The sequence below is a fragment of the Mytilus edulis genome, chromosome 9 (genome assembly GCF_963676685.1).
Source record: "Mytilus edulis chromosome 9, xbMytEdul2.2, whole genome shotgun sequence".
Lineage (NCBI taxonomy): Eukaryota > Metazoa > Mollusca > Bivalvia > Mytilida > Mytilidae > Mytilus > Mytilus edulis.
The window spans coordinates 76,640,207-76,657,454 of NC_092352.1; the positions used below are offsets into that span (position 1 = coordinate 76,640,207).

Sequence of the window (17,248 nt, forward strand, 5' to 3'; positions counted from 1 at the left end):
TTGAGCAACAGCCTCCTTATCAAGGAAACACCAGTCCAGGAATATCGTTCCAAGTGTGAGATATATACTCGATATGCAGGCGCTGTTGAAATGTTGCTAAAACTAACAAAAAGTAGAAAGAAGTTTTATCAGATCCTTGTGGTCAAAGCTTGGACACAGGATCAAATTTTTTAGTTTTTACTGAGATCGGTTAATACTCATTTAATGTTTATACACTTAGTCATATTTGGTATACATTTGGAAATGTTAATCACAAGAATTTTGCAATATAAGATAAGCGGGCCACCTCAGGAGTAACATATGATGAAAAATCGATACACGTTTGTATCTTTCGTCCCTCTTTTGTAAAGTTGAATTTCAAATTATCCCTCTGTTTACAATATAATTCACTTAATTTTCTTATTATGCTAACTCAATTCCACAAATGTATAAGATATTGTTATAAGATATATCTTGATACACATTTTATAATCAGTTGAAGACTTTCATATGATAAGTCACAGAATGTATAACAAAGCTGTAATACGACAGCCATACCTGTGAAGCTATTTATATGACTGCCATAAGCGTACATATATTCATATTTTAAATAATGATTAAAAGTGATAAAATTAACTATAAATTTAATAATAAGTATGACAATAATAATTATAACCATTCTTATTTTTCAAAACTATGTTATTCTTTTTTCGCTATAATAAACATAAGATAATATAGACAACAAAATCAGGGCTGATGATTTATTTAAATGTATAGTATGTTTGTATCCATATTAAAATTCCAGAACTTTGTGTTCATATTTTAGCATACATTAGATGGTATCTATTTGAGACTACTTCGAAGATGTAGTACATCGGGTGACCGCCTAACGAAAGGCTTATGCAAATATGTTACTAAACCATTCAATAAAAGAACATATACGTAATCATGAGTGAAAAAGGAGTCTACATATTACGTCACAGGAGATCCAAATTTTGATTGATGAAGGGGACAATATAACGTTTGTGTTATTTATCAGACTGAGAAACAACTATAACTGCCAAAATGAGAGCATATTAGAGGCTACATGCATGTTCAGAGATAAATACGACTAATGACACGGGTCACAGTAGAACTGTAGAAGAAATTAGAAAAGTGGATGTGTTACGTGAGCAGTGATAAGAAGAAACAATATATGAAAATAATTAAACACGACGGACTGTTGTTGGTCCCCTCCAGTCTCATCAGTAGAAGAAATGGTAACGTGGAAAATAGGGAAAACTCCAATTACTTGAATTGTTGACTGTATCGATACTTGCGAAATTACTGCATTTGGGGAATAAGAAATATGTACTTCCCTTTACTTGATCGGAAAAGTAAAAAAGTTGTCATCTGCAGGTTTTAGCATTAATCAATATATTTTTTTCGCAAGAAAACATGACAAATCAATTGATTGTGTAGCATCCATCAATACATTTTTCAGATTTATTTATGACGGCAATACAATCTGTTTTGTTCATATTTCAAACATTTTGGTTCTCTCCTTTGAATTATTTAGCATTTAGTCTTTAAGGACAACCGGTATGGGTTTTGTTCATTGTTGAAGGCATAATGTTGACATAAATTTCCTTATAATAATGTCATTTGATATGTGATTTGCAGTTGTCTCATCGGCAATCAAACCATATATTTACGTTTTACAAAGGTATGTGTACTCTTGTGATCTACTAGAATACGGTTATCGTAAAAAAGTCATTTGCAAATATTAGAGGTATCAAGGTTGACTTAACTTTCTAAAGAAGTTCAAGAAAATTTCAAACGGAAAGTTATAGCATACTTTTAATTCTAATGCAATTATTTTGTAACAATTGTTTTGATTGGATGACAGCAAGCGTAAAATTCTCTATCTCCTTGTCTGTAACTAAGGAAGCCGACATTTTGAATTTCGAAATGTATTGACATGTTATTTCTACAATAATAAACAATAAACTCACTTCTTGCGTCTAAAAATCTTCTTTTTATCAAATTTTATTACATTCTGAAGCGGCACAAGTAGCCAGAAAACGCCCGTTGTTTATGTTTGACGCCGGAAGCATACCTATGACGTCACGTAGTGTAGGGACCAAAGAAGATAACATTTTTCGCGGATTTTTTTTTAATGAAGATTTTACACTGAAATTATGATTGAAATTTAATTATGAACTTGTTTTGCATTAGAATAGAGATAACTGTATTGTATTTGAAGCTTTGCGGACGTCCATCGGTAGTTTTACTGTCGCAAATACCCGTTTACCTGTCTCCGCTCCGCGTCGCCAGGTAAACTAAATTTGCGACAGTAAAACTACCGATGGACGTCCTTAAAGCTTCAAATACATTACAGTTATCTCTTAAATCAAATGGTATAATCAATAACTCAGAATCACCAAACGAATGGAAAACAACCGTCATATTCCTGATTTAGTAAAGTTATTTCCTAGAAAACCGCAATCCTTTTTAAGATATTACCAAAATAAAATAGTATAGTTGTCTTTATTTCCATTACAATGAGGTATATAACGTAACCAGAACTGATTTCATGCATGTTGTTTCCCCTTTTAGTATAAAATTTCATTCTAGTATGACGACCTATTATCGTCAACCAGAATAATTACAATATATCTACATTTAGCGCAAACACAGAATAACACAAAATTACCCGTTACGACCAACTTATTTATTCTGCCAGATATTCTCAATTTTCGACATCAAAATCCCCAGTTTACGAAGGTCAAAATTGAGATACAATATATTTATCTCTATTCTACAGCAAAATAAACAAATCAGTCATTTCAATTTATTTTTCAAGGTAAAATTCCGCGAAATGATGTTATTGTATTGGCATCGCAACGAAATAAGGTGACGTCACGAGTATGTTTCCGTGAACAAAAAATCAAAAGTAAATACCATGCGTTTTAAAGCTTCTTGTACGCCTTAAAACGAATAAAGTTACATTGGAAGAATCAATTACGCTCAGGGTAAAATAATCGAATATAAAGCCAAACTCATGGTTAAATGAAAACAAATCTACGGCTGCCATAAATTATTTCTTAAGCATAACACGCCATATAAAGACACATTGGTCGTGCGTGCGAGAAACAGTTTATTTCATGCGTATATTTTAGGCTCCATTTCAGTTTGATGATATTTAGACTAACGGTGATCTTTAAAAATTTAATCAATTTTATACGATTAAAGTCATAAGAAACCTCAAATTAAAAAAATTAATGCATATGTTTTTTTATAACTCAATGTATAGTTTTCATTATATGTATATGTTACAGGGAATTTGTAAAATCAGGGATTTTGTAAAATCACTGGACTAATCAGTGATTGTGTAAAATCACTTACAGTTTCAGTGGTTTTTTAAAATCCCTGAAATTGTTAGGGATTTTACAAAATCACTGAAAATAGAGCTAGGGATTTTGTAAAATCCCTGATTACAATAAAGTATAACATGCTATTAGAAATGTGTTTTTCTTAATATAAAGATAGACCAAATGCATGATCACTAATGATTTAGAAATATATTTGTTTAATAAATCAAGACATAAATAATATTTTTAAAACATCTTCATCTGATGAATATCGTTTTTAACAATTTTTTCAAATCTCCACATTGAAGAACGTCATACCTTCATTTATCAACAAAATATTTACTTTATTTGGATTAAAAGAGTTGAGAAATTTTAGAAACTTATTCAAAGTTATCCCACTTTGAGATAGAATACATAATTATGTCTGATAAAACTTTGTTTATTTTTGCTTGGTTAGATTAACCTATTCATAAACATGCAAGTACAAAACAAAGTATTATTACCAATATTTTCTGTTGTCTTTTTTTATTATTATTTTGTGAATATAAATGTTATTTTGTAGGCAGCAAATTAATAATACAACACTTATTTGCTATTTATATATCAATTTCCATGCAGCAATAAGATGCTTTTGATCTGATATGCATGTAATATTTGCCACTGGATCACATACCCTAACCAACTCAATTTCTTATACCTAACATATGTGTTTTTCTTCTCTAATGACAGCAATCAACCTAATGTTCAGTTTTTATATTTGATTTGAAAAAATTGATAGAATTGGTTTCATTTTCTACAGTAATTATACAGAAAAACTATAATAAACAGTAACTTTCTTTCAAACACGGTAGTGATAAGAGCTTGTTTTGTCTTCTTTCTGTGGCTCATTGACAAAATATTCCAAAATGTTTATCATATTTTCCCTGGTTCCATATGTTGCACTTTAATTTTACCTCAATTAATTGAAGTAACTTTTGTGTGTATGTTTGCTCTTGATTTCAAGACATTTGTGTCTGAGCCATTGTTCTACAGTATGTCAGTTGTTTTGTGCATGAAAACCGCTCACTTAATATTAAAATAAAGACTAGATTAACCTCAAACTTATTGAGAGTTACTGTTGTAGTCTTTTTTTCACAGAAATTCTTAATACAAATGAATGAATGTATTTTACATATTCCCTGAATTTAATCAGTGAATCTGTAAAAAAGATCTTAATCATTTCAGGGATTTTGTAAAATCACTAGTCAAAATCAGGGATTTTATAAAATCACTAATCAGTTCAGTGATTTTACAAATTCCCTGAAATTTCAGTGATTTTACAAAATCACTGATTTCACAAATTCCCTGTAACATATACATATACATTTTTTTTAAAGAAAATTCTTTAATTTGCCCATATTTAAAGAAGTTTACTTTATTTTAATTCCCCCGACATATTTTCCGTATGCGAAAGTGACCTCAGTGTGACCCATCTCGTAAAAATCCGGTGATCGCAATACGCATGGATGTCCTTAAAATAAATTATTGTCTGATTGTACATGTTAAACACGTGCTCAATATCCATGCTTTTTTGTTGATTGTTGACAACCAGTTGACAATCGTTAAACTTCGGCTTCAAAACACGAACTTTAATTACCTGCCATATTTTCACAACAACACTGACCGATTGAAAAATAATTACGATTATACGAAATTTATAAGAAAAAATGATAAAATCGTGCACAGAAGACTTAGTTTATGATGTTTGTATGCATTGGTTCAAGAAATGGAATAACATTATTTTTCACTGGTCACTCGTTTCATATGACTTTAAGCTGAAGAGATTTAGCGTTAATGGCTCTGGTGCTTTAAAACATTTTATGCATGTCTTCTCAATCTTGAAATTGAAATCTCATGTATTCCAGGAATATAAGTACTGATACGAGTATCATATTTTATTTTTAAACATTTTGCATTAGTGTTGCCCAAATGCCAGTCACTGTTTCCATAAAAAAAAAAAGTCGTGTGTTATTTTGGCATATCGTTTAGTATTCTATATATTCCCTTCTTGTCGCAAGTATACATCGTTATATCATTTGAAGGAACAGGTGCACTGAGATAAAATTGAAATGAGTATGTTGATTTAATACACTGTGTCTGTGTAAACGGCAATGATGCACTTAAAGACACAGTAATGATGCAGTAAATTAGGTATGGTTAATGTTATTACAATGTAGAAATCAGTACCAAACATAGCTTTCCTAGTAATGCCTACCAAATTGACGGAAACACTTCTGATTTATTGAATACTAAAACAATTGTCAAAATAACAAAATACTATGAGTATGTTTTATAGGAACAGTGACCCTAAATGAGTAAATAAACTTATAGCGTTTTGTGTTGATATGGTTATGTCCCTTTGCCAATCATACCACGTCTTATTATATAATACCTGTCTAGTGCACTACAAACATGGATATCATAGTTAATATATTTCACGGAAGTTATGGAAAAAAATAGACTGCATGTGTTCATTGCTAAGATACCAATACACCTCATCGCTATTTGTCCTCAAGTACTGGACATCACAAAGGTTCCTGTAAAATGTTGACGTCATAATACAAAATGTATGAAGACACTATGAAAAAGGGATTGTTGTATGATGTCAATAGTTCGAGCGGGACCGATTCTGGGGTCAGCCGGGATTAGCGATAAGGTGTTTTGTTTAACCATCTTTGTAACCTTAAATGTGACTTATTAATTCTTTTAATAAAATGGTTTTCGCCAATTAGTTGGACACTATCTATTTCCTAAAGTTACTATTATTTATATACATTTGTATGTTGTTATGAAGTCAGCCAGTTTGGCTTTTTGTCATTGTGTTTTCTGTACCCTGATTTTAATGTTTAAAGTATTAGTACTCCTTCTTTGAGTTATTTTAACCGGAAAACTCCAGGTTGCACATCATTCATACATATATGGAAACGTTTGTGAAGGTAAAGTTTTAGTAGTAAAAATAATTTATTTCAGAGTAATTTAAATAAATGTAGATTAAAAAAAAGTAAAAAAAACGTATATCTTTATTTTGAACAGACTACGCAGTAGACTTGGATGTTGTCCTTATAGGGTGGACAAGGCAATGAACCGCATTTCATCGCTGTTGCGTACAACAAGTTTTCATCGTTACTTCGTTTACCTCCGTTTACATACGTTGGATGGGCATCTACACAAAGATACGGTGAGGGTGCATGATTATTTGCGCTGGAGGCCAAAATGCCATTGTACTCCTCTTTCCATCCAGCATAGCATGATTTCCTACCAGGGATCATTACTGATGACGATGTGTTACCACTTCTACATAAGGCACAGGGTACGTCTTCGTCATTGGAATCAGAGGCAAATTGATTACCTTCGAATTCTGTACCAAAGATAAAGCTACGCCCTGATCCACTTTTATCACTAAATTCTGGATTATTTGTGAGACAGAGCATATTTGATGCACCACCTGCATTATTGTATTTTTCACCACCAGCATAACCTGTAAAGATATAATGACAAAATGCGATATACTGACACATAATTACACCTTTCCTAACTGTACAGGTTACATTTCAATACAAAAGCAACCACACAAGTTAATGCAGCCTAAAACACTTTTCGTTTTTCTATGTATAAAATAAAGGTCATTATAAGATAAAAACAACGAAACAACACAAATATTGAACTGCAACAAATACAAAGGTTAACATTCATAGACACGGATTTTGTTAAACAACTGCCATATTCCTGACTTGATACAGGACATTTAATGATAAAATATAAAGTAAAACCTGGTTGTATGGCTTGCCAAACCTCATTTCTATATGTTTATGATAACAATTATATAGCTTAAACACATCGTTACAGGAATACAATACAAACGAAGGCAAGGTCTATCAAAATAGTGGCATTAATTAATTTAGGAGTGTCAAAAAGTTTCGGTGGAAGAACCTGATATTGATGATTTCAAATCTGTTCACACTTTTGGTGGTTCCACCCTATAAAACATTTTGCCTCATAATCTCAATAATAAAACATTCACACACTCACAACAGAATGCGAATATATTAAAATTTTATTCAGACTCTTTTGGATCATATTTGAGTAACAACAAATAATGTAAATTGGACCAGCTTTGATACGGCAATTGCACTTCGAAATTTACGAGATAACACTTTGATGATTACGTATATCGTCGATTTATCGGAATTAACTGTACACCCCTTTTGTGGACCTCTGTCTGTATTGTTATGAGTTTCAATCTATATCTGCATTCAGAAAAGATCCAACAACATCTGATACACAAATTTTATAACACTTTTATAATTGGTTGATATATTGGCTCTCAATAATGACGGCGTCAAAACGTACATTAAGGATTTACTTAGGTGAAATTAAATAAATCAAGAATATAAAATTGACACTTAAAGCTGGAAAAGCATTGGTTGAGAAATAAAAATATTGATAGGTCATGGAGCTCCCTTTCGAGATATTTGATATTTAAAATATGGCGGGAAAAGGCTGACTCGGACTTTACCTTATATTTGCATTGGTATTATTTCGGTCTCAAATCAAAAGAAAGAAAATTAACAATCTGCTATAATTTTGGTAAATGGCCTTTTATGAGCAATTTAATCGTATGTGAAAAAATAAATGGGTGTTATGGGGCTAAATATTTTACATTGTATTTTATGGAAAAACACCAAGCAGTCCGAACATTTGACACAAATGTCAAAACCTCACCTAAGTACATCCTTAAGGAGATTTATCTTGCTGAACTGACTTTAAAAAAAGCTAATAATAAAAACGAACACTGTCCGTTCCTCGATATTGATATTTATATCTTTAACGGGAAGCCTTATACCAAATATTTACGATATAAAAGATAATTTTTCATTTCCTATTGTTAATTATACATTTTTAGATGGTGATGTTTCTTTGTCTTATAGTGTTTATCTATCTCTGTATTACTAAAATCTTAAAACACCTGAGTTTTCGATATCATAAACTTGTCAAAACATTAATACTGCAGTCTCACTAGGCTACGATCGCAATACGATCTGTAAAAAAGGCAGATCGTGTAGATCGCATTAAGGTAGTAATACGATCGTGGTTAGGTCTTCAAGAACGTGATTAGCGGGGCCAACTTTGAACATGTTCAAAACAATCGTGGTGCGGTCATGCCGAAATCGGGTCGTAGTAGAAGCGTAGTGAGAGCGCAGTAAGGTCGTGATAAGATCGAGTGATTCTATTCGGAGAGACTGTGCTACGATCTCACAGCGACGTTATTACTACGACCATTACGTTTTCACCGCGACCCATCTACCCTTCAAATACGACTAAAAAACGTTTACACCACGCTGTTCAAAACCATAATACGATTCTAGCACGCCCATGCCGTCCTCATCAAGCTGGCCGTACGATCTGACTACGTTCATACTACGACCATCATGCGCATGGTCATTTTCACATGAAATACTAGTATATAAAAGCTCACCAGGTTTTGTTTATATATAATTTTGACCTCTTGTCCTTTTTCTCGAACGGCTCAAACATGCTTGAAACATCCCTACTATCGTTAACTAAAACATCGTCATTTGAGCTTGATGGACCAGCAATAGGTTGTGATTAATATCAGAGTTCCCTCTACCTCTACATCTACTCCTACCACCACGCCTATGTGTTCTGGTAGATTTTGGTGTCATGACTGTGTTGTTTCCGAGAAATCTTCATATTAAAATCAAAAATATAAGGAATGGAACAGTATTTTTATGGAACACGATGTTGACGTTATTGCTGATAACTTAGTTAAATCGCGGTATGAAAGTAGTATTATCGTGGTAAGAACGTGCTATTATCGCAGTATAAGCGTGGTCAGATCGTGTTTTAATCGGATAACTCGAAGTGAGAACGTGATGAGCGTAGTAAAATTATGATAATCGAAGAAAAAGCGTGGTGAGAACGTGGTATAATCGTAACGGGGTCGTTGTAGAAGCATCATCGTGAAATCAACGAAAATTAACTTTTTCATGCCGCTCATATCGGGACCTCACCACGATCTTTATTCATTTAAGATCACAGTGAGCGTGGTGCAATCGTGATCTAGTTGGACTGGGGCTTAAACGTTATCATTGTTCAAGGAAATAATTCGTAAATATAAATCTTCGTGCATATATCTCATACGTTCAGGAATTTCACAATCCATCTTTATTGTTAATTTGGATATATCATACAAAGCACAACACTGTCGTTATTCACCCCCAAAGCTATCAAACTCTTCAAACAGACTTATTCAAAAGGGTTATAGTTCCGACATTATTGTCATGTTAATAAAGATGGCATTTTTGAAATAAATAGTGATTCACTATAGGGTTTATACATCCAATAAACACGTTTATTTTAAAACCAGATGTTGGAATGACCCAGGTTATGTTCTTCTCGTAAAATTTATAATGGTATGATTCTAAACCCGTAACGGCAGATGTGGTGCTTGATTTTCATATGATGAAGACACAATTTTGCAATCTGTTTAGTTTAGTCTGGAACTGGTATGTCAGTAACTGATAGTAGTCCTTTGTTAACTTGTGTATCATAGTCAGTTTGTATAGTTTCTTGTATTACCAATTCTTACGTCGAACTTCTTTTAAACTGGGTTTTACTGTTTGTATTGTAATGTTCTGTGTTTGTTTATTCAACATTGCCTAAAGGTTTAGGGGACGATTGAGATATCACACAAAATAGTGAAAATTTTCCCTGGCCAAGGTTAGGGGCTTGTGACTTTTGTTATTTTTGTACGTTTTGTTTTGAACTTGGTATATTTGTATGTTTGTGAGTTTAAAAGAGTGACGTTGATTTTCGCTGACTGTGCACATATTTGTTTAGGAGCCAACCGAAGCCCGCCTCTTGGTGCGGGATTTTCTGTCTATTTTAAAGATCATTTGATGACATATGGCTGATTTTTGGTCGGGTTGTTGTGATCTCGACCCATAATGAATAGAGAAAAATGAGCAAAATAATTAAAAATGGAGAACACTGTATGTGCCTATCTAAAGACATTATCGTCTTATTCGTCTTATTTGTCGTCTGTTAAAGTTTGTCAGTTTGTCCGTCGCTAAATGTTTGCTAACAGGCCGTTGGTTTCCCCGATTTTTTGTTTAAATTTTGACATGTTGGAGCTTTTTATGACTCAGTTTACGGTATGGGTTTTCTTCATTGTTAAAAGCCATAGTGTGACTTATAGTTGCTTACATAAATGTTAATTAGACTATATACTTTGACCTTATATGGTTTTCCAAATTGTGTGTTTAATAGATGGAGAGTTGTCTCATATCACATATTCTTATATCTATATAGCATGTCTGGTTGATAGTTGTTTAATTAGAAGTCATACCAAATCTGCTTATTTTCAAATAATTATTATAAAATATCAATCCATTTGCCGATGATCAATTTGTAAGATTAAGTAAATAAAAAAGAATCTTGTATCTGTTTTAAAAAAATTAAGTGGAATAGAATAACTAGAGGCTCAAAGGAGCCTGTGTTTCTCACCTGATATTTTTATTTGGAATTGATGCATAAATCAATACAAACGTTATACGTTTGCTTTAGTTTTATAGATATAAGGCAATAACTGCATGTTGCCCCTATGTTCTATTTTTAGCCATGGGTTCCATAATGGTTGTCAGACCGGGTCATCGCACACATTTTTTTTTAACTACATGCCCCTATAATGATTGTGGCCTAGTATGGTTAAATTTGGCGTTTTTGTTACAGAAGAGAAGATTTTTGTAAAAGGTTACAAACAAGAATGTGTCCATAGTATACGGATGCCCCTATAATTTTCAGATGGACCGTGAAAATTGGGTAAAATCTCTAATTTGGCATTAAAATTAAGAAGGTCAAATCATAGGAAACATGTGTACCAAGTTTCAAGTTGAATGGACTTCAAGTTCATCAAAAACTACCTCGACCAAAAACTTTAACCTCAAGCGGGGCGACCGGACAAACTGACGAATCGACGAACGGACGAACGAACGAACGAACGCACAGACCAATAAACATAATGTCCATAAATGGGGCAAAACAATTACAAAAGAAATGTTAAAAACTTACTATAAAGGGAAATAACTGCTAAATTGGTCAGTAGATCATTTTGTTCATGTTTAAAAGAGGGACGAAAGATACCAAAGGGACAGTCAAATCATAAATCTAAAAGAAACTGACAACGCCATGGCTAAAAATGAAAAAGACAAACAAACAACAGCACACACGACACAACATAGAAAACTAAAGAATAAACAACACGAACCCCACCAAAAAACTTATTTATAGATCTTACTTTGCTAGATATAGGAAGATGCGGTGTGAGTGTCAATGAGAGCTGTGCATTATTGCTGTAGGATAAAAGATACTAACCGAAAACTGCAAAATTTTCTTAAAATTACCAATTCAGGGTCTGCAACATGACAACGGGTTATCTGATTTGTCTGAAAACTTCATAACGAATAAATTTTAACTTGTAACTCTTTTTCCTTATGTCAAATTTTCTCCTTATGCTTTGGTTTTAGAGATATAAGCCAAAAACTGCATTGAACCCCTATGTTCTATTTTTAGCCATGTCGGCCATCTTAGTACATGAGCGGGGTATTCTGTCACATTTTCAAGACTAGGTACCCCATAATGATTGTGGCGAAGTATGGTTAAATTTGGCCTAGTAGTTTTAGAGGAGAAGATTTGTGTAAAAGTTTACGGACGACGTCGACAGACGACGGACGACAAATGATAAGAATAGCTCACTTTGCCAAGGGCTAATAAAATTTTACTGTATGCAAAAATGTATAGATGGGAAAGAAAATCGCTTGTTTTGATGCCGCTACTAGAACTAATTGTGGAAACAAAAAAAGCTGATATTTGTTTTTGTTTTTTTGTTGTCTATTTTCAATACTGTTATATCTTCTGCTGATTATATATACATTTAACCCATGTCCTGTCTTTTGTTATATTGTACCTGAATAAACGAGTTCTGTATTATCTCCAGAACAGTTATCTCTTCCCCATCGAATATATGTTGAACTCCTACCTGGAAAAGAAATTTTGAATACAAAAGTACTATTAACCCTCTTGCTGCCAGGTGTTTTTCAAGGTAGCATTTCATAAGCCAGAAAATGATACCGCTCTACGTTTGTGACGTGACATGCCAAACAACGACGTCATTCGATATATGACGTCATGTCGTAATGAGCGTTACATTAAAAGCCACCGTTGAAACATATTACACTTTTTAATTTTCGCTTTTTTTTATTTTGAAAGAGGTACAGCAATGATGAGAATTTTGCATAAATTAAAACATGGACATATGTGTCCCTCCGGCAGCAAGAGGATTAAGGTTAAGGATGTAGGCTTCTCTGTTTTAAAAGTTTTAAAAGCCTGTTTTAAATTGATTGATAGTATATAAATAGAGGTCGTAAAAACAAACAAAAAACAAGGGTTCGTGTGCTTGTTTTCGAGATATAAGCCTACAAAAAATTGTAATGATTCTCTCTAGATTTTTATATTTTAAACATTGACCATTTTTTCGTTTTAAAATTATGAAGAATTAATAAGGATTTTATATAAGATTTTCAAATATGGCTTTTTAAACTATAAGTATTAAATATGAAAAGAAAAGTAGGAGTTATTTGGCAATTTTTTTAAATTACAATCCAGACAAGAATTGTGGCCCGCTCGCACTCTCTTATACTTAAGTTCAGCGAAAAGCGTCCAAACTATAATGTAGAAAAAGTCGCCTCATTAAAAACACAAGTGTGTGTAAAGTTGAATAATCTATGGTGAACTACCCTTACCAAAATCTGCAGCGTGAGAATGCACAAATTTTACACTATCACATAGAAACTGCATGAGACAACATTTTTCATGAATAATTAAAAACTTACTCAGTAGATTTTGGATATCACGTGCGTGTTGCGCCTTTTCCGCCACCATATCTTTTTGTAAGTTGTCAATCACTTCTGTTTGATGTGTGTAATTTTTCTCCATCATGTTCAGTGAAATCATTGAACTGGTTAATTCCTTTTTTAAAGTGTCAACCAGCCCTCCTTGTTGCGTGTATTTGGTTTGTAAATCGGTCAGTGAACTTGTAACAGATTGTAAATTCTGGCTCACAGTTAGTAACGTGGACTCGAGATGCGCCAGTCGGTTACCAATCACATCAGGATCATTCAGAAGAAGTCGGCGATATTGATCATTATCAGCATCTTGCCCTCCAAACACGAACAATAATCCAAAAACAAAAACAAAGGCACTTAACATATTGCAGACAATGTAATTATCTGACGACTGTAGCTTTACATTGATAAGATAAAAACCGAGGTCACAGGGTTTTTATATTAAGGCATTATGACATTAATACCTAAGACTAAAGGACTTTCAAATTGAATCTTCCCTGTAGTTCGGAAGTTTTGTTGTTTAACCTTTTATTGATTTTATATTAAAATGTTAACCCATCTGCACAATTAATTATAAGGATAACAGGTTCGAATATGAAATGACGATAAACGAAACAAATAAGTTCATAAATACATTCTAACGTACTGCCATATAATGAAAAGCTGATAAAACCAAAAAGAAACGAACGAAAACTTAAAATAAAGACAACAGTAGTATACCAATGTTCAAAGGACATTAATCAATTGAGAGAAAACAGGTTCGGGTCACAAATGTAAACTTAATCCGAAGGAAACACATCTATAAGAGGAAAACAAAGGAACTAAAGGAACATTGACGTGCAAAAATACCCACCAATACACATATAATTGAACAACTACCATATTTCTGTCTTGGTACAGGACATTTTATTTACATTTCTTTCTGCTATAAAGATGATTTTCTCTCACTTAGTAATCCAACATTTGGTGACAAAGTTAATCCTTCGAATTTGGGATATACAATGTAGGATACAACAGATGCAGTTATATCTGACTTAAATCTTGACTAACATCTAGAAATTGACAATGAGGGTCAGTTGAAAATAAAACTTTATGACAAGCGATATTGCTTCAGCTTCCTAATTGTGAACTTCCCATCTTTATGGAGCAACATTCTAGCAGCTCCTGTTTATTGAGTTGTTACCTCCCGGTTGATACGATATTCCGGGTTTGTAAATCCTATTACGATTTCCTTGATAGAGGGTTGCTGCTCATAAGGAAGCTATTCAACCAAGAGTTCCAAGTGTTGAAGTTGAAATTATACGGATGCCATCACGAGTTTGTTGACCGTTATGAAACATCCGTTCACAGATGATCGCGGGAATGCCCAATTGTCGTAACTCCAATCCCGTCTACTTTCCCCGAATATAATCTACCGAATAAGCCTTATACCGGTTTTGTACTAATATGAGCACCCCGATGGATGCAAGCTGTGGAGCAGTATCTGATTATCCTTATGGAGCACCTAATATCACCCTAGTGATTGGTAAGGTTCGTGTTGCTCAGTCATGTTTTAGCGTTGGCATTTTCTTTCAACTATGAGTCTCACAGCGACGTTATTACTACGACCATTACGTTTTCACCGCGACCCATCTACCCTTCAAATACGACTATACAACGTTTACACCACGCTGTTCAAAACCATAATACGATTCTAGCACGCCCATGCCGTCCTCATCAAGCTGGTCTTACGATCTGACTACGTTCATACTACGACCATCATGCGCATGGTCATTTTCACATGAAATACTAGTATATAAAAGCTCACCAGGTTTTGTTTATATATAATTTTGACCTCTTGTCCTTTTTCTCGAACGGCTCAAACATGCTTGAAACATCCCCACTATCGTTAACTAAAACATCGTCATTTGAGCTTGATGGACCAGCAATAGGTTGTGATTCAGGTTGGTTTGGTCGGTCCGACATTTCTACTGGATCATGATTCGTTAATATCAGAGTTCCCTCTACCTCTACATCTACTCCTACCACCACGCCTATGTGTTCTAGTAGATTTTGGTGTCATGACTGTGTTGTTTCCGAGAAATCTTCATACTAAAATCAAAAATATAAGAAATAGAACAGTATTTTTATGGAACACGATTTTGACGTTATTGCTGATAACTTAGTTAAATCGCGGTATGAAAGTAGTGTTATCGTGGTAAGAACGTGCTATTATCGCAGTATAAGCGTGGTCAGATCGTGTTGCAATCGGATAACTCGAAGTGAGAACGTGATGAGCGTAGTAAAATTATGATAATCGAAGAAAAAGCGTGGTGAGAACGTGGTATAATCGTAGCGGGGTCGTTGTAGAAGCATCATCGTAAAATCAACGAAAATTGACATTTTCATGCCGCTCATATCGGGACCTCACCACGATCTTTATTCATTTAAGATCACAGTGAGCGTGGTGCGATCGTGATCTAGTTGGACTGGGGCTTAAACGTTATCATTGTTCGTAAATATAAATCTTCGTGCATATATCTCATACGTTCAGGAATTTCACAATCCATCTTTATTGTTAATTTGGATATATCATACAAAGCACAACACTGTCGTTATTCACCCCAAAGCTATCAAACTCTTCAAATAGACTTATTCAAAAGGGTTATAGTTCCGACATTATTGTCATGTTAATAAAGATGGCATTTTTGAAATAAATAGTGATTCACTATTATAGGGTTTATACATCCAATAAACACGTTTATTTTAAAACCAGATGTTGGAATGACCCAGGTTATGTTCTTCTCGTAAAATTTATAATGGTATGATTCTAAACCCGTAACGGCAGAGGTGGTGCTTGATTTTCATATGATGAAGACACAATTTTGCAATCTGTTTAGTTTAGTCTGGAACTGGTATGTCAGTAACTGATAGTAGTCCTTTGTTAACTTGTGTATCATAGTCAGTTTGTATAGTTTCTTGTATTACCAAATCTTACGTCGAACTTCTTTTAAACTGGGTTTTACTGTTTGTATTGTAATGTTCTGTGTTTGTTTATTCAACATTGCCTAAAGGTTTAGGGGACGATTGAGATGTCACACAAAATAGTGAAAATTTTCCCTGGCCAAGGTTAGGGGCTTGTGACTTTTGTTATTTTTGTACGTTTTGTTTTGAACTTGGTATATTTGTATGTTTGTGAGTTTAAAAGAGTGACGTTGATTTTCGCTGACTGTGCACATATTTGTTTAGGAGCCAACCGAAGCCCGCCTCTTGGTGCGGGATTTTCTGTCTATTTTAAAGATCATTTGATGACATATGGCTGATTTTTGGTCGGGTTGTTGTGATCTCGACACATAATGAATAGAGAAAAATGAGCAAAATAATTAAAAATGGAGAACACTGTATGTGCCTATCTAAAGACATTATCGTCTTATTCGTCTTATTCGTCGTCTGTTAAAGTTTGACAGTTTGTCCGTCGCTAAATGTTTGCTAACAGGCCGTTGGTTTCCCGATTTTTTTTTTTTAATTTTGACATGTTGGAGCTTTTTATAACTCAGTTTACGGTATGGGTTTTTTTCATTGTTAAAAGCCATAGTGTGACTTATAGTTGCTTACATAAATGTTATTTAGACTATATACTTTGACCTTATATGGTTTTCCAAATTGTGTGTTTAATAGATGGAGAGTTGTCTCATATCACATATTCTTATATCTATATAGCATGTCTGGTTGGTAGTTGTTTAATTAGAAGTCATACCAAATCTGCTTATTTTCAAATAATTATTATAAAATATCAATCCATTTGCCGATGATCAATTTGTAAGATTAAGTAAATAAAAAAGTATCTTGTATCTGTTTTAAAAAAATTAAGTAGAATAGAATAACTAGAGGCTCCAAGGAGCCTGTGTTTCTCACCTGATATTTTTATTTGGAATTGATGCATAAATCAATACAAACGTTATACGTTTGCTTTAG

At 33.5% G+C, this 17,248-nt stretch overlaps 1 protein-coding gene across 1 annotated transcript; it reads right to left on the reverse strand.

Moving 5' to 3' along the window:
* Positions 1-4,665: 4,665 nt before the first annotated feature.
* On the reverse strand, positions 4,666-13,658 carry LOC139490190 (uncharacterized). Its single transcript, XM_071277040.1, has 4 exons — positions 13,283-13,658; positions 12,358-12,429; positions 6,508-6,849; positions 4,666-4,676 (listed from the first exon to the last, which is right to left on the reverse strand). Exons 1-4 carry the CDS (start codon positions 13,656-13,658, stop codon positions 4,666-4,668), a joined length of 801 nt encoding a protein of 266 aa, XP_071133141.1.
* Between the last annotated feature and the right edge of the window lie 3,590 nt (positions 13,659-17,248).

What these genes read in the sequence shown, in the direction of transcription:
- LOC139490190 (XM_071277040.1), bottom strand. Translation starts at nt 13,658, where the DNA reads ATGTTAAGTGCCTTTGTTTTTGTTTTTGGATTATTGTTCGTGTTTGGA. An exon ending in TGATATCCAAAATCTACTGA is followed by an intron (nt 12,430 to 13,282) that starts GTAAGTTTTTAA and finishes TTTCTTTTCCAG; the next exon opens with GTAGGAGTTCAACATATATT. An exon ending in TACAGAACTCGTTTATTCAG is followed by an intron (nt 6,850 to 12,357) that starts GTACAATATAAC and finishes ATATCTTTACAG; the next exon opens with GTTATGCTGGTGGTGAAAAA.